This window comes from Sylvia atricapilla, chromosome 14 (assembly GCF_009819655.1).
Source record: "Sylvia atricapilla isolate bSylAtr1 chromosome 14, bSylAtr1.pri, whole genome shotgun sequence".
NCBI classification, from domain to species: Eukaryota; Metazoa; Chordata; class Aves; order Passeriformes; family Sylviidae; genus Sylvia; species Sylvia atricapilla.
In genome coordinates, this window is record NC_089153.1 from 8,064,185 (window position 1) to 8,091,709 (window position 27,525).

Here is a 27,525-nt window from a genome sequence, read left to right on the forward strand (position 1 = left end):
GTCAGCATCTCAGTCAACATGGAAAATTTTGTCCTGGTGATTAAACATTGATAAGTCTGTTGAGAAAAAAAAAAAAAAAAGACAAGCTAACACATGAGGCTTCCCACAAAAGGCAAAAGATGCATCTTTTGCGCTAGGAAAAAGCAGCACCTCTAGCTTGTACAACCAGTGGGATTCAGTGCATGGAAAAATATCTGTGGCTGTGTGGGAGCTGCTGGTGCACCCCAGCTCCTCAATGGCAAAAGTGCTGAGAGTCAGAGGTTAAAGAACCCGATATGGAGTTTGTGGAGTAAAGTGTTTCAAGGCATCTTGTGGCTCCCCAGCAGCTGCAGGAAACCCTGCTTGGAAGATTACTCACATCCTTTGCAAGTCTCTGACCTCTCTAAATCAGCTGAGAGGAACATCAATGTTTAGAATTGCCATACTATTTTTAAACAAGCAAGAAGAGAGACCATTTATTTCTAACTCATTTCAAACAACCAGGATATTTTTTTCTCTGTGTCCCCAGATTGCTTTCCCCATAGAGCTATGGAGAGAGCAGCACACAGCCCATACCCAGCAGTGCACACTGAGCAGGCTGGGGGCCATGGCAGCATCCCCATGGCTGCAAGCAAGCTGATGTGACAACACAGAAGTGAGAAATCAAATACATATCAATGTCAGTTTGTTCTGTTTAGGGGAAAAAAAAGGGGGGGAATTTTCAGTGAGGATTTCAGTCTGGTTTTCCACACCTGAGTACTGAGAAATAGGTTTCTAGATCTCCTTTGATTGTCTAATAAACTACTGCATTCCAGTACCTCTGACCCTCGGTAAAAGAGAAGTAGGTTCTGGGAGTAAGTGTGCTACTTTGAAGCAATCAGCAGACAGTGCCTTTACCATCATTATCCAGAAGTGCCACAGGCAGCACAACATGCCTTTTGCTTCAGTGCTGCTGGCTGGCAGTTCCAGCTGCTCCTGCTCTGCTCCTCTGGAAGAAAGAAGGAAATATTGCTCTCCAAGGAATGGCTTGATGGTTTTGAACTCTGTTGTGTGTTTAAAGACAACTGCTCTAACATTCAAGAGATGTTTATGAAATACTGACATAAATGGAAAATAAAAGCCTTCTGGAAAGCAGAGCACTTTGCTCTGGAGAGCGTTGTGTGCTTGCACATGGCAGTGACCTGGAAGAGTTACCACTCTAGGGTGTAAAGAGTTTAGCTCAACAGAAACATGTCATTAAAAAAGCTAACTCACTCTCTGTTAAACCTATTTAGGTTCTGTTTTCTGGGGTGCATATCTTTACTTACCAACCCTGGGGGGTTTTGTGCCATCTTCTTGCCCAATCACTCATCTTTGTGAGATCCTACTATGATGCCTCATACTCAAGTTCAGAGAGTATTTGGCATCACTCCCCTCCTTCTCAGATTTCACCACCTCCTTTTTCAGAGGATATTAAGCAATGCAGGTCTTTGCTACTGTTAATTCTGGCTTTAAATGCTGCTGCTGAAGCATGGTCTTGTGAGCAATTAATTGTTTCATGCAATGGCATTTCCCTTTGACTGAAGTGATCCAAATCCCTCATCACTTTGGTTTTATTTATGCCCCCATTTTGCACATTCAGTCCTTCATCCATTCATTGAGACTGGGATTTGTTTCCCTTACAACCATTTTATTAGACTATTCAGTCTATTTTACTCCCTTTCAAGAAATAATATTTGATTCAAAATATTAATGAAAAATCTACTATTAACAGCTACTTTTGCTGTTACCTTGGTAAACAGTGAGTTTTTCTTGTGCAACAAACTCAGTGCTGATCCTCCTACAGTACTTCTAAAAGACCATATTAAGGTTGAGCTCTGATATTCATATCTCTTTTACCTTTGTTTTTGAATAGTTTCCTGAACTCTTTACCTTGCTATTATAAAAATTTCATGACCAATCAATTTTATCTTTTAATTAAACTAGCACAAATAGGTAGCTGGCAGATGATCACAGCAAGAAGGCAAATAAAATCAAAAGCCCTGATAGGCTGGGCTAAAGGGCTTTTTGTCTGCAACATAAATGCTTGTTTAAAAGATGTTCCATCTGAGTACAAGCTAATAGAAAATAATGAATAAACGTGTGAGATGATTGTAATAAAAAGTTTTATAAAGGCATTTCAGCTTGCACTCTCAATGGGGATATTTCTGCAGCTCTTCAACTTCTGATGCTCTTACTGGAATTGACTCTCTCCCAATTGTCTGAATGAGCTTCTGACAGCAGATGGCATCTTCTTCAAAACCAGAAATCAAAAAGGAATTGCTACAGGGGAAAACAAAGTGGAAAGTTCGTTGCCCTACTCTGCCAGTCTGCTGCTGTTGATAAGGTCACAACGTGGATCAATGGCAAAATTCGGCCATGAGGGTTCTCTCTGCTCACACAGGCTGCCCAAGCACAGTGCTTTATTGGAGCACTTACAGCTCAAAAGAGCCTGGATGATTTTTAAATTATAGGGTTGACACTTCAATGGCTCACCAGCAGGAACAGTCAGTTGCTTTGCAGCCAGTGCACAACCTCACTGCCCACACAACTCTGCCATGAACAGGTCAGCATTCAGCTGCCTCCAGGCAAAATCTGTGCCAAAATTATTTAATATACATTAGATATTACTTAAAACCCCACCTAAAGTTGAGGAGTTCTGAGCTTTCAGATATGCTCAGATCTTGGCTTTGTCCTTTACTTTAGAGGTGTGGCTCATGAGCTGCAAGCTGAACCACAATACCTGTATTTGTCCATTATCTAAAGAGAAGAGCTTTTGTCTAAAGAAAGCTCAAAGGCCATTACAGTGTATGTTTATATCTATATAAAGAGGTTGAAGCTTTCTTCCAGTCTGATGGAGGTCTAACATAATTTCCTGCAGCAGCATTAAGCTTTTCTGGCCACAGCAGAAGTGTGACCAGAGCTTGCTCTGCTGTATTGATGAGATCGTTTTGGATTTGAGCCCTGAGTATGTCCTCTAACCCAGAAGAGGTTAAGTAATATCACTTATTTTCTTAATGTGATTTCAGCATAGCTGGCATGAAGGGTTATGAGGTTAAATTATTTCTGTTGAACTCTAATATGTTCATTTGTTCCATAACAACCATAATAGAACTATTTGTTTTCTCCCTTCTTACTGTAATGTAGGAAGAGTGGGTCTGGGATTTGGTTTTTTTGTAAAAACCCTCTTTTTACTTTGTCTTTGCAACTGGGGCAGCAGCAGAGCAGCAGTAGCACCTGTGCACTCTTTGCATAACCTCACCAGAAGTAGTTCAGAGTTAATGGTAATGAACGGATGTAAACAGAAAACCAAAAGAACAAACTAGGTCATAATACCACTTCTAATCTAATGCTTGTTGGTATTTCTGTATCCTCAAAATGAAATATTCTATTTTTTCTTGTTTTTTCATGGTCAATCAATGGAGTTTTCCTGTAAATAGTTGAGTAGGGGTCTTGTCTCCAGACTTTTCCTTACAGCCATGAAAATTTTGGCACTAAGGTCATTGATCTCAGCTAGAAGTGATGCATAGCTGGAGTTTTATGACCAGAGAGGCTTAGATTGGCTATTAGGAAACATTTCTTCAGACACTGGCAGAAATGGTGGTAGAGTCCGTGGTAGAGTCACTCTCCCTGGAGGGATTTGAAAGGTGGAGTTGTGGCACATGTTGAGGACATGGCTTAGTGGTGAGCTTGATTATCTCAAAAGCATTTACTAATTTGAAGGGAGAGTTCTGTTAGTCCGATGCATAATGGACTTAATTATCTTCTCTTCCACAGGTAGGAGAAGATAAAATGGCAGAAGAGGAGGTTGCTGATGAAGCAGAAGACAAGGAAGGAACAACTGCAACTTCTATGGTAACACATTAATCACTGTTGCTATCTCTAATGTTGGCAGTAATATACAACACAGTAGGGATTCCCTTAGAACCTCCAGTTATTTAATGGGGCAAAGAAGAGGTTTGTTAATTAATGACGATGACTGCTGAGCTGCCGCTGTCCGTGGTGCTGGAGCCCCCGGGACCAGCCGCGCCCCGGCCGCGATCGTCTCATTTGTCTGGTCTTTGAAAACACCCAGGCAGGGAGGGGCCTCGAGCTTCCTGTGCGGTGTCAGGACTGGGCGGGCTCGCAATAGCTGAGAAAAAAAGGGAAAGGTGCCTCCAGAGCTGGACAGAAAAATTAACTATTCTTCCTCAGGCATGTTTTTGAATTCGAGGTCTAAAAGAAGTATCTTCATGTTCACAAAGTGTACTGAAAAAAAATTACCGTAATCCCCCCCCCCCCACCATATATTTGCTATATTATTTGTCATAAATTTATCAGCTGCAATTTTAGAAAGTAAAAGTTGAGTAACTAACTCAGCTGAGATGCCCAGCCAGCCACTTTAAAGTCACTTTCTTCCAGAATATCATAATACTCTAAAACAACTACCTAAATGGCAGGAAAGCACGTGATGGGAGAGTTCACACCCTTCTAGTTGTGGGGAAATCCAACCATGAGATGGGGAAACCACAGACTTTGCAAGTTTCACTGTTATCAAAAAGAATTTCTTCTAAACTGATGACTTGACAAAACCTTTTCATGCTCTTAGACTTGATAAATTGGATGAATGAAGTAGGTAAAGAATTGGCTGGATGGTCACACTCAAAGAGTTTTGGTAACAATTGGTTGAACTGAAATCCAAACAAAAGATAAAGGAGAAGACTTGAGGTGTAAATAGAACCTCCAAAGCAAGGTAAATTAAAAAACAAAAACAAACCACAGGAACAGAAAGCAAGGAGCTTTCAACATTAACAAAGGGAAGGGGAGCTGCTGCTCACAATCAAACATATTTTGGAGCTGAGCATGTTGTGGTTTGATATGAGACAAGCTAACTTGACAATATAAAGCTCCAGAGAAACACTGAGAAATGATGGAAACAATTTGAACATCTTTGTGATCAACACAAAAGGAAAGTTGAAATAGCATCCTGAATAGGTATGATCTTTATTTAGCAGATTCTTGCATTGATTCCACCAATAAATGCTGAGTTTCACAAGGAATGGTTGATATTTTAAACATCATAGTTCTGCAATGAAACAATAAAGAGAAGACAAGGTTATAATTATAAGAAACCAGAAGGGTAGACAGTGCTGCTACTGGAATGTGAGGGAGTGCTGAGTCACTTTGCATTAGGTGCTGCCATAGTAACTATTTACCAGCTGGTTGGGAATGAGGACAGACTGAAAGATTTGAAATAAAAATCATGTAAATCCCAGCTTGAAATATATTTCATATGCTTTTAAAAATATTTAACAAAATTAAATACTTCTAAAGGTTTTTAAAATTAGTGTTACTTGGGGCAAGCAGATCATGTTGGACTACTGAATAGACACATAAATGTATTCAAGCAAGAAATAAACTGATTTCTTCCCAGCTAGGCTAATGTTACTGTATCTAATTGTGAGTAGGAACTGCTTTGTATTCATGGGGAGGTGATAGAGTGGCTGTTCTCCATAATCCAGCCTAGGCTGTGATGCAAACAGAAGAAGAGGGTTCTGGTAGTAACAGCTTCTGGGGTGGATTGGAAAACTTAACATACTTTAGAGAGGTATAAGCTCAGATTCCTTGGCCAATTTTTTCCTGATGTTGCCCTCTATTCTGACTATTAGGAAGGTCACTGCTGATAGTGGCTTTAATTTCTTAGTGGCTGAAGGTTCCCTGCAGAAGAGATCGCTCTGGTGTAGTAGTGATTTGGGGCACTTCTGCGAATTGTAAGATTCTGGGTGGTTTCCTAGCACGGAAAATTTCAGCATCATTATGACCGGTGTCTGTCACTATGACACCTCCAAAGGCAGAACATCCATTACTATCATACCAGTAAGTGAGAGCACTTAAACTGTTTTTAAGGTGTGGACAATTTCAGAAAACTGTAGGTGGGCTTTTTGATAATCAGTTTAGCCAAGTTTGCTTCTGACTGTAGTTACAGAGAAGTAGAAAGATGGCAAAAGTTTTAAAGTCAAGAATTAGAGAAAGGTTTATGAGAACTCTGCAGAGAGGCAGGAAGTTTGTGGTGAAACACAGGAAGTCACTTGCCTTTTTTTAATCTGTGTAGAGCTTGGAGGAGCTGCTGCAGGAGATGCTGAGGTCAGGAAAGCTCTACTTTGCAGAGCAGAGGCAGACACCTTGTGGTTCCCCAAAGCAAGGCATGGAGGTCCAGGTGGGACTCATTGTGCCAATGATCTTCACTCCTATGACAGATGAACCAAAGATGTTCCCAGGACTCACTGTGAAACTGCATGCAGAGATCTGTTTCCATAAATCTTAGTGAAGTTTTGGGAGCTGGTACTCTTTAGCCAGTTTTCTCTGATCCCTCAACTTCCCTAATGAGGTATTATTTAAAAATACTCATCTCCTCAAAGATCAAGACATCCTGAATAATAGAACATTTGGGGTTGGAAAGGACCTTTAAAGGTCATCTAATACAACTCCTCTGCAATAAGCAGGGAAATCTTCAACTAGATCAAATTGCTCAGGGCCCTGTCCCACCTGGCTTTGAATATTTCTAGGACAATTTATTTTGTTGTATCAGTTAGCTTCAGTATGGTGATTTCCAGCTAACAGATTTCAGGAGTCCAGAAGCAGGGATCAGTTAATGACATTGGTGGTTCAGGGAGAAGTCAGGCCTTGCTTAGACATAGGAAACTGTAGGATCCAGTTAACCTGCCGAAGATGAGACATTCTAACAGCTTTGCAACACAGAATTGGCCACAGAGAAGCAGGTAAAAATTGGCGTAGAAACTGGTTTTTGTTCTCGAGTAGGCTGTAGAAAATAGGTTACAAATATTCTTAAGTAAAATAGATTGTGCAGTATTTAATCTATAATCTATCTCACTCTTAAGCAAAATAGATGGCAGTAGAAATGATTTTGCCGAGTCCTATTTTATAGCTGTTATATTTGATTTTATGGCACTTGAAGGTGTAGCTGAAGTCCCAATTGCTTTAGAGGCATTTACTATGGAAGTTGCAGTCTGAGGAAGCAGTTACCGTTCTCTTTGGTTTGCAGCTCTCTTATTAGAATGTTTGATGATGGTTTTCTGCCTTGAGACTGTGATCTTGAAAGACGAAGAGCCCTTGACTAAAATGGACATGACAATTTTATAACAGGTTTCAGGAGTGATGACTCTAATACAAATTACATCAAGTTGAATCAGCTGCTGGGCTTCTGTGCACAGGAAATTTTTTAAAGTCCTTCTCATATTGAATCAGAAGGAAGCCACATGGTGAAATTTTTTTGCCATGGAATAGAAATTCTTCATTTTCATATGCTTCATTTTCACCTTTAAGAAAACCAAAAGCTTTTATCTGCAAAGAAAATGTGTGTCCTTCACAGCTGTAATCATACCTGAACTAGTGCTAATTCCTGGTACGAGCAGAGAATTTTTTTGGTGTATCTTGGCCTGTGTTCCCAAAGAGTTAAATAGCTGCATATCACAGCTTGGAACAGGCATTTCTGCCTGCTGTGCAGACCTGCCATGTTAATGACTCCAACGGCTGAATAAAAAGACAGCTGAATAAAAAGACAGGGTCTCTTCTACCCTTTGGCACTTCCACCCTGTTTACTCTGCTGGCACTCAGATTCCCAGAGGGGCACAAGACATGTTCTCACCACTGGCACAGCCCTTTTAACACCTTCTTCTGCAAAGCTGGAACATAATTTTTTTTTACAACTAGCTTGTTCAGGGAACAGTCAAGAACACAAATCTGCTCTTCTCTCCTCTCTCCATGTATTTAGTATCACACACAGATTGCTTTTTTTTTTTTTTTTTTTTTTTTTTTTTTTTTTTTTTTTTTTTTTTTTTTTTTTTTTTTTTTTCCTTCGTTTAAGTAGCCACGAGCTGAATGTTGATGAGATGTCTAGAGGCAATGCCGAGCTGTCTCTGTTGATGGAGCTGGGTGTGTTTCAGCATCTCTGACGGTCTTTAGTACCGCTGTTGTGCAGGTCACGGGTCAGCTGAAATTTCATCGGCCAAAGGTGAAAACAAAGCTATAAAGGACTAAGCTTCTCCCCCTCGCTCCCCCCGCCGCCGCTCATGGATCCGAGAGGACAGGGATGCTCTAACGAGCATCCACGCAACACCGGCAGCATAGCCCCTTTTAGGAGGGATCTGGAGGGCTCGGCAGGATGGGGAGAGGAGGAGGGCTGCTAAAAACACCGCCCTCCGCCGGGAGAGCGGCGGGGAGTGTGCGGGGCGCGGCGGGCCGGGCCGGCGGGGTGCGCAGTGAGCGCCGCAGTGCGCGGAGCGGGGCGCAGGGGCCGCGCCGCAGGGATGCTCGCCCCGCTCCTGGGCTCCGCGGGCTCCGGCTGGCTGCTGCTGGGTGAGTGCTCCCCCGACCCGCCTCGGCAGCGGGGGTTTGTCCTTCTCCCCGCCCCTCTCCCTGGTTCCCGGCTCCTTTCTCCGCAGCGGGTGGGGACGCGCTCTCCGCCTCGGCACGGTGGTACTGGCCCGAACCCTCCCAAGCGGCCTCTGGGCCAGCGGCTCCCCATGGCCCTCCCTGCTCCGGGATAAAGGGTATTCCAAGCTCTTGAAAGGGAAGAGGCAGGTGGGAGCGGCACTCTGCATGGGGATGGGATGATGCTCGGCGTGATGCGTGCGGCGGAGAGCCGGCACCATGAGCCGCTATGGCAGTGGTGCAGAGAGCTCAGCGGGATGCATTACATAATATCTCTCAAATAGTCCTGCTGGTTTGTTCCACCAGTCCATCTCTGGTAAATTTGTTGGGGCACTTCGTAGCGGGCATGTGAAATAGGGTGGCGCGCTTGCAGGGGTGTGTGCGTGTTAAGAGCTGCTGGGCAGAGGGTGATGCTGGATCCCATTGTTTTGTGGGCAGGCAGTGACGATTCCAAGTGGGTCTACATTAGGAAATTCTTGCAAGCCTGAAACAGGAGGATTTCTGTAAGGTATTTAAAGGTTCATCTTGAATTGATCTGCTGTGCTGATTTGAAATTGAGTCCTTTGAATCTGTGTGAAGTGTCTTTTCTAAAGAAAGGTAACGATCAATGTCTGTGCTATTTCTTCCTTTATGTATCAAAGAGCTTCCCTCTAGACAGACAGACTTCCAAGGAGAAGTGCAAAGGGGAAAATTATTTTAAAAGACAACATCTTAGCATCATTAGGTAAATGTTCTGAGGGGAGTGTTGATAATGGAGAAGATTGTAATTATTTATGTTCATGCCTAGTTGCTATTTTTGATTATGAAAAAGGATTTTTCACACTAAAAAAACAGAACCTAAAATTGCTAGCCTGAATTTTGCCTCTGAAAATATCCTGGTGGATCTCATTAAAGGCAGCGGCTTTACAGCTGCTTATATCAGCAGCCTGAATCAGCTGCTTTAGAATTGTAGCAAAACTCACGCAGTGAAATATAGCCCAGAAGGAATTACATGGGTAAAACAGAACTTGGCTGGAAAGCTGTGGGCAAATGTTTGTTACTGTATTTTGGGCCCCAAGGCCCCAGGGGCTGACTGCTCTGAGCCACATCACTGGTTGCACGAGGCTTGTTTATGACAACAGGAGGAGAACAGGACCCACTGGGAACAGGTCTCCTGTGTGAGCTCCTACCCTCAGTCCTCCACATCACCCTCCGGTATTGATTTCCATGCTTCTTATTTCAGCCTTTCTGCTGTGTCCCAGCTCCTCTCTCTTGTGCATCTGGCTATCCCAAAGTCTGGGACCCCACTTAATGCTGTGCTCACTTTATTTTAGTGTGGACATGACTTTAGCCCAACATTTCTGTCTGCAGAATAGGTGTCCTCAGAAGACAGATGTGCTGTTATTGCCTTTTGCAGTGGCACTGAGATGTGTGCCCCCACAGGTCATCTCTGGGAGATGGATCCCACCAGAGAGCCAAAGGCTCTGCCTGACCTGGCAGTGTGGCACCTGCTCAGCCCTGAAGCAGCAGCTGTTGCTCTCATATCTGGTTTTGGCTTTCTGGTGGCCCCATCCAATCAGTCACTTCTTGTTGCAAAGGAGTCACCATGGCTGTGCTGATTTACTGAACAAGGGGCTCCTTGGCCAATGCAGCCCAGTGAAGCATTCTTCTTCAATTCAAATTAATTTCTGGTGCCATTAGAAAAGTTTTAACAAGTTGAGAACAGGTCTATAATGTTCATCTCAATGAGATAATGGTAGAAGTCAGTGAAAGACAAAGCAATTTATTTCCTACTGTGCAGTGTTAGATGGTCTGATGGATGCAGAGAATGGTATAATAAACAAAACACAAACCTAATGGCAAATTCCCCTAGGGATTTGAACGTTGCTGGTTTGGTTAAAATTGTCCAAGAATTCACCTTACCCCTCGAATCTCTGGGATTTCCTGGTTTTACTCTTCTGCTCTTCTCTTTCCTGTGGCTGCAACCATGAGCCTCTTGCCTGCCCTGTCAGTCTTGCCTTACAAAAAGGAAGTCTTTCTTCTCTTGCCTCCTGGCAGGAACTGGAGGCCAGGCAGGCACCCGCATTCATGTGTGGAGGCACAAGAAGGGAAATCTGCCATCACAGTGCCCCTTCCCACCAGCACCAGTGCATCTCCAGATATTTCTCAGTGCATGTTTGCAAAGGGGTGGGAGGTTCATCTGGGGTCACAATAGACTTGTACAATCCCACCACTCCTGATCCTGGCTCTCATGCTGTGACACAGGAGTCCTTGTGATGCTTTGTGTATAGAGCAGATGCCCAAGGCTGCCAGCCCAGCCTGTGGAGTGCCAAGTGCTGCACCAGAGGCAAAACCCGTGGTGTTGGTTGAGGTATATTTAGTTGCTTTTATTCACCATCCCTCTGTTACTGCTCCATTTGAACATTTGCTAGAAACTATCAAAAGGAAAGAGTAGATGCACTTGGATTTCCTTTCCCCCTCAAAGGAAAGGACAGGACACAGCAATTTTTCTCTGCAGCTCTGGACTAATCTGGACATTTATTTGATTCTTGTCTCCACAATAGAACTATAGATATTACAGTTACATTCAAGTAATAAAAATAGGAGAGAAGCTTTGAAGACAGATGGTAAACTGAATTAACTGAATACCCTCAGAAATAGGAAAGCTGACTTGGGAGTGAGCCAGAAACAAAGAAATACATTACATCAGTAAGGGTATAATTGCCCTTTTGATGTCACCAAACAATGCAGAGCACCAGAGGGTTTAAATGTTTCACTATGAGTACATTTCTGAGAGCACTTTGAGAGAAATACCATCTTCTTCCTTCATCACTGCACAGTTGCAACCAGCACCTGGATATGTTATAGGTAACTGGAGTCAAGTCTGGGTGAGGTGGCAAGAGATAGTGGGTAATGTGGCACAGGCATTTCCCTTTTGATGGGTTCACAGGCATCCCAGGCAGCTCTTTTCCCATGGTTTTGTTCTAGACTTTGCTACATTATTTCTTCATATAGACCCAAATAAAATAACTTAATGACCCTCCTTCTGATCAGAAATCAACATGAAAGAAAAACATCTGTTAATTTATTCTTTTATTTTTAAGCACTCTGCATACGTTCTTTGGGGATGGGCCAATACAAGTAATGAGGTTTTTTCCATCACTGCTATTTCTGTCTCTTGTGCTACTGTGCGAAGCCAAAGCCCTGCAGGTCCTTGGCACTGGGGACCCATCTGTCCCTGCTGTTGTCCCCGCAGGGCTGCGGGTGCTGGGAGCAGGGACAGCTCAGAGGAGGGGCAGTGCAGACCTCTGCTCCTGCAGCTCACCAGTCTTGTCCCTGCTGGAGAACATACTGGTGGTCCAAACTGCTTCATCCTCTCACCTCTTTTTCCTCTGAACAGGAGGATTTACAGAGCTTGGGAACTCAGATACCCTCTTACCCTGTGAAACCACTCAAACAGAGTGGAGAAAGGTGTATCAGAGAGCATGTGGCTATAAAATATAAATATGCTTGAAATATACATGTAAAATCCATGAATCCCCAGCAGGAACCCTCATGCTCCCTTACACATTCTCCTGCATTTTGCTGTGAGCAATGATTGGCTCTCCAGGAGCTTTTTTTCCCAGAGATGCTGATTCAGAGTCTTTGCAAAGGCTTTTTGGAGACTTCAAGGAACTGACTGTTGATTCTGTACAGCATGATACAGGGAAATGTTTTGCTGGGCTTGGATTGATTGTTCAGTGTGCCACCAGGACTTATTGATGACAAATCATTTGCTGTGTCAAAGCCTCCTTACACCATAAACATTGTCACAGAGCCTCCAAGGTGACCTGAGGCTGGTGGGAAGGTGGGAGAGGAAGCAGATCAGGGGCTTTGCCTCATTCTGCTTCTTCCTACACTCTGTATATAGGTGAAGTCATAAATATTTTACCATCCTACTGGAGACTGCACTATGAAAACCACAGTAGCTGGTGGTGAGAAAGTAAGACACTGGGATGAGTGGAGATTTTTAGTCAGGAGAGTGTCAAAGCCACAAGGGTAGTTCAGCACATGTGAGCTGGTCCCCAGCTCCCTGCTGCAGCCACACTTCAGCACCCTCTACTCACTGCTTGGGCTTTTGCAAGCAGTGATGTAGCTGCTTCAGCTACAGTGTGTAGCAGATACTTAGGAAAAGCATGGCTGAAAATGCAGCCCCTTCTTATCATGGGCTGAGTCCACAGCAAGGTTTTGGCAAGACCCCATGGTGATTCCCCCACAACCCTCGAATTATTGCCTCAAACTCCCTTGTCAGCTACACAGGGGTTTTTTCTGTCTTCTGTGTTGTGTGGGATATTCCACTCTCATAAACATGGAAAGAAGCTAAATCCAACCAACCTGTCCAAGTCATTTTCTTCCACACCACAGGAAGAAACCGTCAGTTGTCAAAAGAAATTGTGTCATTCAGTGGAAATCACTGTTTCTCTAGGAAAGCCCCAGTTCAGGGAGGAAAAATCCTTTAATTCAAACCTGTGTGCCATGGTGTTGCAAGACTACAGCTCACATTTCCATTCGCTCAACAAAGCGGCTTCAGTGGTGTAGATAAAATCTCAGAGACACCACATGAGAGCTGCAGTGAGGAGTTTCCACTAAGCTCTGCACAGATCACGCTGCAAAATCCGTGATGGATGAGGTGGCCTCTTAGATAGTAACAGGCTCCAAAGGCATCTAGGGGTTTTTAGGTGACTTTTCTCTCTGAGGTCAAGTGTGTCACTTGACCCAGGAGCAGCAATTCCAAAAGCTGAGTTATTTGGAAAAAACAATCCTAGCAAAGGGTCTTTTGTCCACTGTTGCCTGTGGCAGAGGTGGATGGTTACCTGTGTAAATCCATTATTAATGGCCAGATTCTAAGAGACCCTTCACTGCTTTCACTGCTGAGGGTTTTGATGATGGCAAGGAGGGGAGCATCAGTCCCACATTGGGGAACAGACACTTGGATGCTCCATCTGGCCTCCCGAGTTTGTGTTTTGACCACAGAGGAAGGACAGCCACACCAATGCTATCAGCCAGATCAGTCACTGCAATGGGACTTTTTGCTGTGCCAGAGGAGGTTCAGGTTAGGTATTAGGAAAAATTTCTTCATGAAAGAGGTGGTCAGACACTGGAACAGGTTGCCCAGGGAAGTATGGGAGTTGTCATCCCTGGAAGTGATCAAAAAACACTTAGATGTGGTGCTTGGGGATGTAGTCTAGTGGTGGGCTTGGCACTGCTGGATTAACCATAGGACTCGATGACCTTTGAGGGCTTTTCCAACCATAATGATTCTGTAATTTTTAAGATACAACTTTGGGTCAAGAAGCAGAAGCAGTGAGGTGGTAGGGACCTGGTGTGTGGGTGCCGTGTCAGCTGATCCTTCCACAGAAGTGTAACTCTCCCTGCTGTGAACCTACTTCCGTTTGGGAAAGTTGTAGAAACTACAGAACCTTCCAAGTTTCCTCTGAGATTTTTTTATGACTAATCCAGATCCTGTTTATTTGGATGCCAACATGATGTCTCAGCCAAGCTATTTGTTTTCCCCCCTTCCTCTCTGGGACAGCTGCCCATGTTGTCAGATTTCTGCCCCATCCTGTCTGCTCCTGGGGCTGTGCCCCCTCTTCAGTCTGGCCTCTTTTGCCTTTGGAAAGGGTGGGTTTTTCCTGCTGCTGAGAGAATGGGCAGTGCATGGATGGGTGCAGAAGGCACACGGCTCACTTTGGGCTGCTGCTTGACCTGCTGTTGGATGGATGGAAAATTGCACAGCCTCCACTTCTTTTCCTGGCCAAACCACTGTGATGGCCAAGAATCAAGGGGCTGAAATGACCTTTCCTTCTTCCACCAGCCATTAGGAAATTGAGGCTGAATTGCCCCTGTGCACAAGGTAGAGCAGCCCCTGGGCTGTGCCCACCCATGTGGGTCAGTGATGGTGCCCAGGGAGGGACAGGGGCTCAGGAACAGCCTCCTCAGGGAAGGGACTGCACGTACCTCTGCATGGCAAGGGTCAGAGCCCCACTGCTCTCTGCCTCCAGAGCAACAAGCAATTCCTTTCCCAGGCCTATGAAATCCCTAAAATCAGCTTCAGGAGCCATACTGACATCGCTGTGACCACTGGGGTGTCCCACTCACTGCTAAATGGCCCCAGCCAAGAGCTACAGCAGGGAAAGCACTGAGATGTTTGCTAAACTGGTTTTTTTTTTTTTTTTTTTTCCTTTCCCAATCTCCAAGGGCAAGTATGAGCTGGCCGGCACAGGAACCAGCACTGAGATTGCTAAACTGATTTACTTTTTTTTTTTTTTCACCTCTTTGAAAAATTATCTAGCAAGCAATCATTCTGCTGTTGATTGAAGTGAGCTAGAAGCAATATAAGCACTGAAATTACAGAAGATGTGAATGATGCAGACTTAATGTCTTTTCTGCAGAAAACAGTACTTAGTTATAAGAAGTGGAGAGAATATTATTTATTGTTGTATGATTCTTTGCAATGATAGAGAAAAAAAGACTAATATATTAGAACCCCATTTGAAATGTTAAATATACTTCCTTTAGTATCTCCACTTACCAGAGATTAGGATTTTTTCCTTTTTTTAAAAAAAGGCAAAAGGAAATTTTGTCCCATTTGATGACTAAGAGATGATAACCAGTACCTAAGATGTAGATGGGAGGAGGAGGAGGGGGAAGGGTGCAGCTGGCTACTCTCTTAGTTGAGGGGTTTTCCCTTGGGAAGGGCAGAGAAACTGTGAGATTTTGGCGGGGGGTGCTGGGCTGGGCTCGGCTCCTTGTTCTTGGATTGGAGGTGAGATAGCTGGGCTGAGATTGCTGTGGGAAGACTTAGCCAATACCAGAGTTCTGAAACAGCAGCAAAACCAAAACCTCTCCAACAACATTTTTAATGTTAGAGAGTCAAGGCATTATTTATTCTGGCCAGGATATACCACAGAAATCGTCTCATCCACACATAGCTCAGGTGTGCAGAGAGAATCATTCCATGACACATGTTTTTGCAGGATTTCCCCCAAACTTTATAGAGTCAAAACCCATAGAGATGCACTGTTTCAAAGTTCATTGGTCTAGAGTTAGGCGACCCCTAGTATTCAGTTTTCCACTGAATCCAAATTTCTTTGCCTCTTATGTTAATTAGGTCTTCATTCTTCGATTTTCTTATCAATCCAGATATGTTCAACTTTGCTAGAGGCAGCATGTGAGGGTAGATATTTGTAGATGGCTACTGATGTTCCATTGATATTTTGTTGATGGCTTTTTATCTTTGTGGATATCTTTTGGCTACTCCCACTCTGTTGGTATGTTAAGTCCATCTCCTTAGAGTGATGTTACATCTCCTAAAAAAAATATAGAAAATTCCTTTCTCCAAGGCAAGGTGATGCCTAGCTAGAGAGACAAAATAAAAATTTATAAGTTCTATTGTTTCCAACAGTTCAGTTTTTTACTGCTTCTCCACCGTGAGCCTTTGCTTGTAAGAGCAGCTGTTGAACTGGGACCTTATCAACATCTGACCTCAGTGGAAAAGGCCCTCACTATCCACTGGGGTGGCCCAGGGAAAACCCAGGCCCAGAGCCCCTCTGAGGGAGCTTCTCCCGGCTGCTGCTGCACAGCGCTGCTGTCTTCTGCCACTGCTTCAGGATTTCCCTACACTGTAACCAGACAGCCCGTGTCTGCCGGAGCCCCCGCGATTCCCGCTACGGCCGAGGAGTTCCTGCCGCGCCGTGTTTGCCGTGGCGGGTGCGCTGCCGGCGCCGTTCCAGCCGCCGCTGCGGTTCCTGCGGCCGCCCAGAGGGGCCGGCCCGGCTGCCCCTGGGGCCTGCAGGGGAAACCCCTTTTCCTCCCATCAGCCCCGGGGCCGAGCCCACGCCACAGCGCCCCCTGCAGCCGCGGAGGACTCATGGCCCTGCCCTGCCCGGCCGGGAGCCAGCAGCGCCCCTGGCGGCCGTGAGCGGAACTGCACCCCAGGGGAAAGGCCAAACACCCAGAGAAGGCTCTCGTTGGCTTTCTGCTTTTGTTTGTTGGTGGTACCATTGCTGGGGTGTGTTTGCCTTGTTATACACAGACATGCCAGTGAAACACTGCTATTGCTTTTCCCAAATCTTTGCCTGAAAGCCCCATATTCTCAAAGTTATAATAATTTGGAAGGAAGGGGGTCACATCTTCCATTTCAAGGGAGGTTCCCACCTTCCTTGGCAGACACCTGTCTTTCAAACCATGATACCAATATGGCTCAGTTTTAGGTAAAACCATTCTCCATAACTCCAGGTAATGTCATTCAGAATTATCTTTTCTTCAGAAAAATGTTCAAATAGCTCCTTGGAGCTAAGAGCAGCTTGTGGCTAGCCAGTGAAAGGTCACCCAAGTTGTGCCAGTGTCCTGATGTCCCCTGAACCTTTGTTCACTTTGGGTCTTCCTTGCACACCCCACTCATGTTGCTGCAGGGCAGGGACACCTGCCACTAAACCTGGTTACTCTAAGCCCTGTACACCTGGTCTTGAACACTTCCAAGGATTGGACAGACACAGCTTTGCTGGGCAACCTGTGCCAGGGCCTCACCACCTTTACAGGGAACCAGGGTTTTAAGGTGCTGGGGGAGCCAGAGCCATCCCCAGTGACCTCCTCCCTCTGTCTTCTTGGAATACCCGAGCTCCGCTTTCTTTCTGCCTGAAAAGTCTCTTTTTGTGCCACTGCCTCCTCCAGTCTGAATCTCCTGCAGCTGAGAGGCTGCTGAGGGTGGTGTGATGCTCTGACCTGCCAACAGCAATTCAGGACTGCGTTTCTTTTCGGAGAAGGCATTTGCATATCCTCTATTCACTTTATTCGGTTAAATATATTTGAAAAGGCAAAAGCTCTGGGTCATTGAGACTGCAGAATGAGCTGTCTGGGGGCCTCCTCCACCTTAACCCTTTTGTAACCTTGCCCCAGCATCTTGCAGGCTTAAAATATCCAGAAAAAGATTTTAAGGCTGTTTTTGCAGCAGGTATGGGGAAGGAAGCTGGAGACAGGGAAAGTCCTGACAGAAGTCAGCAAAAATGTGGCCTAAAGCTTTGAACTGGAAATGCATTTATGTGCAGCCACTGACTGACTTGCAGAGAGTTTGCAAAATTTAGCACAGAAAGAAATGTCTTCAGGATGACTTGAAAATACCTGTGAAAACAGGAGAGCAAAAGCAAGTTACAGCAGTGTCAGGCACAGAAAGGTGCAGTGTGCCTCAGGGTGTGAGATCAGCAAAGGGAACTTTCTAAAAACAAAAACAGAAATAACTAATTGCTGCTTTAGTTAACAAAATAAATAAACCCCCCTGAAGCGACAATGAAGATCCTGAAACATAAACCGTGTGTTTAAAAATCATTCAAACAATGTAACTGCTTGTTATTAGTGTCAGTAGAAAAAAAATATTTCAGTGAAGTGTTTAATTTGGAATATTTACGGCCATCTCAAATCATAGCCCAACCACAGATTTCTCAAAAACCCTCCATGAGAAGATGCCAAATCCCCCCTTTTCCCTCATTTTCTAGCACAGTCCCAGGCCCTTGCTGCCAGGGGAACTGAAATTGGGTGTGGCATGTGGTTGGGGTCTCTGGCTAGTGGATGCCAGCCCTGCTGACATGCCAAGGTGCAGGAGAGACCCCTTTCGACTAGGCCAGGACACAGCCCCTGCACCTCACTGTGTGCTGCACCTACCACACTCAGCTGCAATGTGGAGATTGTGCTTCTGGATGCCTGCAAAGTGTTTTGAAGATGACAGCTGGGAAGAGATGCATAAACAATAAATTCATCCTCCTGGGTTTATTTTTGTTACCATGCCATCAGTTGGCATCCCTGTGGTGTAAGGAAATTGAGGGCTGGAAGGAGAGGAGGCAGCAACTTGCCCAGTAACTTAACATTAATGTTCCTGATTATTGAATTAATCCTCTGTTTGTGCTGTATGCTTCTTTCCTGCTGCTCTTTTGCAGTAGTCAAAAATATAGCCTGTATAAACATAAAAGCATAATATCTGAGCAGACGATAAAGAAAAGAAAAGGTGACACTAAAAAGGAGCACAACACAATAAAGTTCCCCTTTCTTACCCATTATTTGAATTAGTGGCTGTTTTTTATTCTACTTGAGGCATGATTTTCCATGGCTGGGCCTTCAGGAATGTAGAGATACTGTTGGCAAATTTCTGTTCTGTAACTGAAGCTATCACTCTGGTTTATGGGAATGTCCTAAAAACCATAGCAGCAGCTTGGGATTTTTTGAGTTATCTGCAGAATTTTGAAGGGCAAAGTGGAACTCTTCCATAGAGCCATGGAATCTCTCAGGCTATCTCAGCTCTGTGTGCTTTCCTGGTGGTACAGCCTCATTTAGCTGCTCTGATGACTCTACATAGAGTCATAGAATAGTTTGTGTTGTAAAGGACCTTTAAAGTTCATCTAGTTTAACCCCTCTACAATGAGCAGAGAACTTCAACAAGACCAGGTTGTACCAAGCCCTGTCCAACCTCACCTTGAATGTTTTCAGGGCTGAGGCACCCATGGCTGCTCTGGGAAATATGTGCCAGTGTGTCATCACCTTCCTTATAAAAAAATAATTCCTTATATCTAGTCTGAATTGACCCTCTTTTAGCTTAAAACCGTTAAACCATGTCCTATCTTGTATTCTCCTGGCTATAAGCAGCAATGTTTAAAATTCAACCTTAATCTGCGTTTCTCATTAATTTTGATAAAGTATAAAAAGATAGATTCCATAGGTTACTCTCTTTTATAGGACTCTTTAACTTTGTGTTTGGCTGGGACCATTAAAAGCACTGTGATTTACTGATATATATTTTTTTTTTCCTGTCTGGGTCAGGTCCTAGCCAAATCCCATAGAAGTTCTTTGAAGATTTTCCACTGAATATTACTGGTAGGTTGGTCCCACTGGGCTTTAGACTGAGCACAAAAGGTGAAGGCTATTTCCTTTGCACTAGTATAAACATCCCTGCTACTTCATGCTCCAAGGTGAGGGCCAGTTTGGAGCAGATTTCTACAGAAGCAGAAGTCACCCACATCCCGGTTTGAAGCTTGAAGGGTTTTATTGGCTCCTATTGCCAAGGTGGGGTTCTGGATGCTCAGTATCTCTATGCTCAGCCCCACCAGCCCTCAGCTTTCTGTTCTGCAGGGCACACCTCACACATCTGCAGGAGGATCTAAAAACAGACTTGAACTGTTCTCTGTGCTCCCATGCCAAAAATCTCATAGCAAATCCCTGTTTATGGAGAACTGCATGCTTTCTCTTGGCTGTGAGTCCAAAAAATGAGGTTGTGTTCCCATAAACCCCTGTCCCCATCACTCTGCCTTGCAAATTACCGGGCAGAAAATTCTGGGGCGAGGGAAAGCTTTTATTCAGTGTCTTCCTTTGAGTATGCTTACATCGTTTTTCCCTTAAGGTAGGCAGCCCACATCCAGCTTCCTCTTTGTTCTCCCTCAAATATCTCAGTGGTTGTTTCAGAGTGAGTCCAGATACGTATGTATGTGCAATGAAAGCAAGACAAGAGAAAAAGAATCACAGCTCAGGGTATTTACAGAGGAGGTAAAAGGGTCAGACTCTACCAGGAAACACGTTTTACTCAATCTCACCACCTATGCTGAGGGTATATTGTCCATGGTGAGCTTCATCTTGGTAGGCAAGACCAGCCCTTACCAGTAGGAGCCTTAAAGAAGAGCTCCATAGCACAGTATGTTGTTTTTAATCCAGTATTCATGTGAAATCAGGATTCCCACATCTCTTTTAGGGCATTTCATCATGAACACAGATATGCTGAGACTGTGGGCTACTGGCACTGAAGGTCCCAGCCAGCTCAGGGCTATTCACACACCTGAAACATTTTCCTGACTACAAAGATTCTGTCAATGTGTGGCCCATAAGGAACAAAGGGGCAGGAATCTGAGCTGATGAATATTGCTGAGGTCCCATTAAGCCAGCGCTGTGATGCTGATTTGGACCTGCCGACTATTCAGTTTAGTACTCCCTGCCCTACCCTGGCACTTTGATGAATTAAGCTTGATTGCAGAACACCCCTCATGTGACTCAATGGAGAGATATTTGACAATCTTGCCTGAAATATCATTAAATAGTCTCTTCATTTATGGGTGTTAAGTGTTCTTTGAGAATTCTCCATTACGAACTCCAAGTAAAATTTAGGACAGGTCAGACAGAAACTTTATTAACTGTGGTAACAGTGAGCCTTCAGCCAGCTTCTCTCCCTCTGCTCCCCCCTTTTCTGCCGAGTGGTTGTGGAGATCCAGCCAGGGAAAAGAAGAGTTGAAGAAAACAATAATTTCAGTGTTAATGCCAGATATTCAGCCTCTGGAAGGGCAGAACTCTAAAATGCCTTCCTAACAGAGTCCTAAGCAGGAATTGAACAGTAAAAAATGAACAGTAAGTAATGTGATTATATGGAGCAAGGGCTGCCGGGGGCCCAGGGATGGCACACCCATGTTATCTTTGCTCAGGAACAGGGAGTTGGAAGCTATCAGACACTGCTGGCTTTCAGTTGAAAGGAATGTTCTTGTAGTTAAGAGAGTATCTCAGCCAGATCTCTCAAATGTAAATGTTAATAATTTCCCATGACAAATGAATTTCAAAGTTCTGGTCTTGTTATTTTGAGTGTAAATTGACAAAACCTCGTTTTGGGCTGAAATACGAGGGTCTTGGGTTTTTTTCTTTCAATATATACAGCAGTATAAGGATAATGTTGGCAGTAGTTACTGTCTTACTATTTTATTGATTCAGGGGATTTGTATATATTCTACTCAATCATCACAGAATGTTTGGGGTTGGGAGGGTCCTTTAAGGTCCTCCAGTTCCAATCCTTCTGCCAACCTTCCACTATCCCAGGTTGCTCCAAGCCCCATCCAACCTGGCCTTGGACATCCAGGGGTGGAGCATCCCCAGCTTCTCAGGACAGCCTGCTCCAGTGTCACCCTCGCAGGGAAGAATTTCTTTCCAATATTTAATGTAACCCTGCTTCCTGTCAGTGTGAACCCATTACCCTTTATCCTGTCATCATCTGCCCATTTAAATGTCTGCCCATATCTGACCTATGAAGTTTATAGTTCAGCAGACCTGAACTGGTGGCACAGACTTTCACAGCGTCAGAAACTTTATTTTATGATGACTTTTCCCAAAAGAAAAAAAAAAAAAAAAAAAAAAAAAGAAAAAAAGCCGTTTCTAATTTTAAACTGCGCATTTGCAGGAAGATTTTACAGTTTTACAGCCAAAAGCCTTGCTTCGAGCCTGTAAATCCTCCGGTATGACAGAGATGTGCGAAAATACTGCAATATTCAGGAGCGGAGGGAAGGGCGGGTTTTTCCTCTCCGGAAGGCGGCTCCCATCGCCCGGGTGTGGAAGCTCAAGGGTTACAGCGGGCATCGCTGCTGCTGCTGCGCTAATACAGCCTAAGCCGATATTAGCCAAGCTTAACTTCTTTCAGCCGTTCGCAGATGCGAGGGGGAGGGACGTCCCGGAGTCAGCAGTTCTGTGCGGGCAGCGGGAGGGCACAGCCCCGGCCATGAGCTGACCGGGCACACCGCACCGGGCACCGGCGGATGGTGAGTCCCGCCCGGCGCTCCTTCTTGTTCTTGCGGTGTGAGGAGCCCGGGGGGGTCCGAGCGCCATCCAGGAGCTGCGCCCGGGCAAGGCTCGGGTGGGTCTGGGAGGAGCCGGGGGGCTCCGGGCGGGTCCCGGGGGCCCGCAGGCTCCAGCGGAGCCGGGCACAGCGCAGTCGGCAGACGCAGGAGACAGCGGCTGTGCGGAGGGTCCCCGGTGCTCTGGGGGTGCGTGGGCTCCTTTCGCGGGGGGGATGCGGGAGGGGCCGTGGGACGGGGTCGCTGGCACGTGGCTTTGGCGAATTCCCGTCGTTGCGGCTGTTTCCAACAGCCTTAGTGGGGGAAAGCTCCTGCCCGCCTCTGGCTGGAGTTCCCAGCGCTGGAGGCGATGGCTCCGTAGGTCCCGCTTGGGCTGCGGGCTCCAGAGCGCGGGGTGACAGCCCTGGGGCCGGAGCCCCTTCCCACCCCAGGATCGGCGGTCGGGGCAGCCCTACCTGCACCCAGTCGGCCGTGGGGGCAAGTTCACTGGGATGCAGAGATGGAGCCCGTCGTCTGGGGCTTCCCTGGAGGACTCTGCCTCTCTTAGTTCATTGCCCCAAACTCTTGACCCTGCATATCGGGGCTTGTGTCCCACAGCAGGAGCTCTGCGGAGCTTGGCACACCTGTTTCGTTGTGGTTGACCTTGAATCCTGTGTTGAGTTTTGGGCCCCTCACTCCATGAACGACATTAAGGTGCTGGAGTGTGTCTAGAGAAGGGCAAGGGAGCTGAGGAAGATGTGGAGCACAAGACTGATAAGGAGCAGCCGGGGGAGCTCAGCCTGCAGAAAAGGAGGGACCTTATCACTCTACAAAGGAGGTTGAAGATAGGTGGGGAGGTTGGTCTCCTCCCAAGTAACAAATGGAAGAATGACCTCAAAGATTAAATGACCTCAGGGTGTGCCAGGGGAAGTTTAGGTTGGATATTAAGAACACTTTCTTCACCAGAAGAATTTTTCAGCCTGGAAGAGGATGTTCAGGAGAATGGTGGAGTCACCATCCGTGGAGGGATTTAACAAAGGTGTAGATAGATATGGCACTTTGGGACATGGTTTTGTGGCAAGCCTGGCTGTGCTGGGGGAATGGTTAGACTCTCTAATCTGAGAGGGCTTTCCCAACCCAAATAACTCTGGGATTCTGTGACATCCTCCTGGTTTCTAGGTTTCTGTGTCTCAACTTTCAGCCACCCAGACTTCAGTGTAGGCTCTGTGCAATGTATGTGTCTGCCTGAGGGATCTCCTGGAGCTGGTGACAAAACTTGCCTTTGCCAAAGCTATGCAGCAGTGGTAGGTTGCAAGCATTCAGTGTACTGCGTCATGTTGTTCTAGTTCCATGCTGTGCATTCACTTTCCTCAAGCATAGAACCATGAGCATGCTCCATCCACACGGGAAGAGCCTGCTGCTCTGTTGGCTGTGAGAGCTCACAGGGGTGCACCTTGGTGTCAGAGACAGAACATGAAAACCTTCCCTGTAGCCATGAAATCCCCTATCTGGACGTAGTGTGGTTTCTTGCTGTATTGTGTATGTGCCTGTTGCATCTCATCCTTTGGCATGCTGGGGACAGAGAGGGTTGGGAATGTGAAGAGAATAGGAGGATGCTTTCAGTAGTTTCGGGGCGCCTCCTGGAAGGTGGAGGGTCGCTGCCTGCCCCTGGAGGTGGACCATGTGGTGGGTCAGGCACGGCCCCGGGCACAGCTGCAGAGGTGTCTGTGTGCACTGTGTGGCCCCCTCAGAAACCCTCCTGCACCTGGGCAGTGAGAGTGTCCCTAACGCCACGACCCTTTCTACAGTGATCACTCTGGTTTCACTGATAGCATGCAAGAGAGAAACAGCAAGTTGTGTTCCTTTAAAAGCACGGCGATACTCTCGTGCACACAGGAGATTATTTTGAGAAGCTCTGGCTCTTTGCAGGCAGCGTGTTTCAGTTCTGACTGGAGGCTACTGGCACAGGGCCCAGGCAGGCAGAGGGCACGGCAGGAGCCGGCAGGTCTGTGCAGTGGGCAAGGCTGCTGCATCACGCTGCTCCTGCCCTGACTGCTGCCCCTGCTGCTGTTCCCCACCTGCACTGGGAGAGGGGAGTTGCTTTCCTTTGGGTTTTTGGCACAAAACCCTGCCTCTTTATTTTCTTGCCCCTTACTGCACTGCAAGGTTGCCAAATAAGCCTTGAACAACTTTCAAAGTTGCCTTCAGTTTCTGGTTTGTTTTGGGGTAAAAGCTGGAGCGGATTCAGGCAGTCATGTTCTATGTGCACAGGGTCTGGATAAAACTCTGCTTTCCCCATGTGTACTTAACCTTTGGTATCCTTTCACTCCTTCCCATCTGTGCAGACAGGGTCCTTTAGAAAAGCACTACAACTACAGGACCAGGTTGGATGGAGTCCTGAGCAATGTGACCTAGTGAAGGGCATCTCTGCCCATTGTGTGTGGGGTGGCTGGATGATCTTCAATGTCTTTTCCAACCCATTTGTGATTCTGTGAACTTGCAGGGCACTTTCTTGGTAATTAACCTGGTCTAATTACGGTCAGCTTACTCTAAGAGAGGGATACAACTGTATTTGTTATAGTTAGTGACACTGCTGTTACTTTTTTTGTAAACTCCCATTTTTGATGTCATTTTCTTGTTTCAGTTCCAGTGTGACAGTTGTAATACTCTCTTCATTGGGCATGTGTTTGACACAGAGCTGGCAGAGCCTTTCAGTCCTCTCTTTTTTCGTATGGTTTTGCTTTAACTGCAGTGACAGGTCAGTAAGTATTGGAGCTCTTCAAGCTGTAGGATTGGCATAAAGAGAATTGCTCCTTATAATAATGAAGTCAGTGTTTAGCTATGATACGACCCAAACTGTGAGGCCTCTCTCTACATCTGCAGCAGAAAATTAAAATCTGTGGTGTGATAATGCACAGGCAGCCTCCTGCAGACAGCAACAGGCCAAATTTCCAGGATCTTCATGGCTGGAGACAATGCCAGCTGCAGTCTGGCCTGCTTAGCCCTGCTGTGAACACTTGCTACGTAACTGTTGATACTGCAGAAGGCAACACAAAATTGAAACTTGACCAAGTAAGTGCTTTGGTCCAGTCTGAGCTGTCAGAGAGACAATGCAGGCTAACAGCTGGCTTGGAAGTGGTATTCAAAGCATTCCTGTTCTTCCCTATCCTCTGCAGGACTAACTCTGGGCATGCCACTGTTTCATGTCTTAAGCATTATGGAAGATTTTCTGTTATGAGCTCGTTTAGTTTTCTGTGTCACTTTGGATGAAGCACTCCCATGCTTGCCTGAATGCAATTGGCTGGCAGGATCCTCAAGAGTGTTTTTCACAAACCACTTTATTCTGGTACTGCTGCCAAAAGAAATGGCAGCAATGAATCCAAAAAGGTTTGCAGCTGGATCAGTACCCCTGGACTGGTGCACAAATATTTGTGCTGATGCCTGGGAAAGACAGGGTGGGTGTGGGAGTGATAGAAGGGGCAGATGGTCAGGAGGATTCCTTGCCCCTGGCAGGCCTGGAATACAGTGGGGCATCCCAGCCTGTGTGGGCTCCATCAATTTGTGCTCCAGGCAGGGGTGGAGGTGGGTGTGTGGTGAGTCAGGGAGTCATGCAGGGAGGACCTGATCCCACCCAGGGATGCCATCTGATCATGCCAGTTGGGGATTTGCTTGTAAAGTAACTACTTTTTCCTGTACTATAGCAGGACAGTTATTTCTGTGCCAACATCCCTGTGCTCCAAGGGCCCCTCATGGCCCAGTCCAGCAGTGGTGTGACTGGGGTCATCCATCCTACCCTGCCAGAAGTTAGCAGGAATCAGACCTGTGCAGTTTGTGCATGCAGCAGGAGAGCAAGCAGGGCCAGGGCTGTCCCTTCAAGTGTCCCTTTATCACTGTGACCAGTGTCCCACAGTGACTCTCCAGATGCAGCCAAAGGCAGGGTGTGAATGGTCATGGAGAGCTGGGAACTGGCAGTGCAGGGACTTGCCTACATGTGTGTCCTTGTCTGGCAGTGACCTGTTGTGGGGACAGCAGAGCCAGCCCTCAACAGCCAGGGTAATGCATGCTTGTGGTCCAGCTCTTCCCTGCCTGGCATTGTACCCAAAATCTCCTTGCCTCCACCCAGTCATGGGCTAGGGGCTGTGTAGGGTGAGATTGTCACAGAGGGCCTGGCTATGGCATATTCATGTGGAGAGACTGAAAATGAGCCAAGCAGTGAGCTGAGGAGGGGAGTAGATCCCTCCTGGGTGCACTGAAGGATCAGTCCCTTTGTGGTCCCTGCACCTCTGCACTGACACTGCTGCAGAGCCTTCAGGTGACTGGGCTTCTTAGCTGGACCAGGGCCTCTACAGAGAGTACCAAGGTTTATTTAAATTCAATATTTAAAGGCAAATATCAAAACTTTACCTGGCAACAAGCCATCAAACTCTTTGCAAAGCACCTTCACATCTCCACTCTGCCAAGCCAGCTGTCGGGGTGCAGCTCCCTTCTCCCTTTCCATTAACTGCTTCTCTTTGTACTCTGCCCTAGATAACTATTTTTATGCCATTCTTTAAGCTGTTTGTTTGCTGCCTGGCACAGAGTATATTCAGGAATCATACAGTATATGGGACAGTCAACCATCAATGTCAGTAAGAAAAAAAAAAAAAAAGCCCAAACAAACCTCATTCTTCACAAGAACTGAAGTTGACAATTGCTTATGGGTACTTCTGAGGAGGGGGCAGCTTTGCAGATGTTCTGTGAGCAGTGTCCAGAATGAAGCCCCAGCCCTGCAAAAGCAGCCCCACGATGCACTGGCAGGATCCAGCCCTGTGAGACAATGCCAGCAGCACATGGCACTTCAGCCTGAGCCCAGAAAACATGTGCAGTGTTCACTGCCACCTGCAAGCTTTGCCATAAGGCTGAGTGGCAACTTCTCTCCTGCTTTAGTCACCTCAGTGGGATGCTCCTGTGGACTGTGCTGCCTGTGAGTCAGGGAAGCAGACAGCGAAGGCTCAGGCTCTGATTTCCGCAGATGGAACTTTGCAGCCCCTGTGCTGATTTTGGCCCAGCTGTGTGAGCAGGCTCCAGAGGACTGAAGACAGCCAGAAAGCTCCACAATTTTTGTGGTTTGCTTTTCCTTCTGGCTGGGTTATATTTTAGCTTGGAGGAATGGCCTGAGTTCACTTGGGGTGAGCACACAGAAGCTGCACTGGCATAAGGGGAACAAGATGAATATGATGAGGGGGATAGTGGTGCAAAAATATACCATGGAGGTTTTTCCATCTGAACTCCATCCTCTGCAACCACAGGCTGAGATTTTTAGCCTGGTCAATGAAACCTCATGAGTCTGGCTCATGCTGGTGCTGGGTAACCTTTTAAGGAGGTTTCAGCAGTTAGAGGAGCTTTTTTGTTACTGTGCCTTAGGCAACTAATAGACTTCAGAGACAGCAGAGCTGTTGAGCTTTTCCCTTTTGGTAGGAAACTTGAAGTGCTTGCACTGGCTTCCTGATGCTTTGTTATCCAGAGGAGTGGCCGATTT

At 46.1% G+C, this 27,525-nt stretch overlaps 1 protein-coding gene across 3 annotated transcripts in view; it reads left to right on the forward strand.

Annotated features, from left to right (window-relative positions):
- The first annotated feature begins 3,779 nt into the window (after nucleotides 1–3,779).
- ACSL6 (acyl-CoA synthetase long chain family member 6) overlaps nucleotides 3,780–27,525 on the forward strand; it is a 61,691-nt gene continuing 37,945 nt past the window's right edge. For 2 of the 3 annotated variants that reach the window (XM_066329000.1, XM_066329001.1), the window contains exon 1: nucleotides 21,269–21,992. Coding sequence is in view for 1 of the 3 variants with exons in the window: in XM_066329002.1 (XP_066185099.1) it covers nucleotides 3,790–3,852 (63 nt within the window). In the remaining 2 variants the exon portion in view is untranslated. Of the gene's footprint in view, nucleotides 3,853–21,268; nucleotides 21,993–27,525 lie in introns of those variants that run through there. The other variant, XM_066329002.1, reaches the window with a different exon arrangement.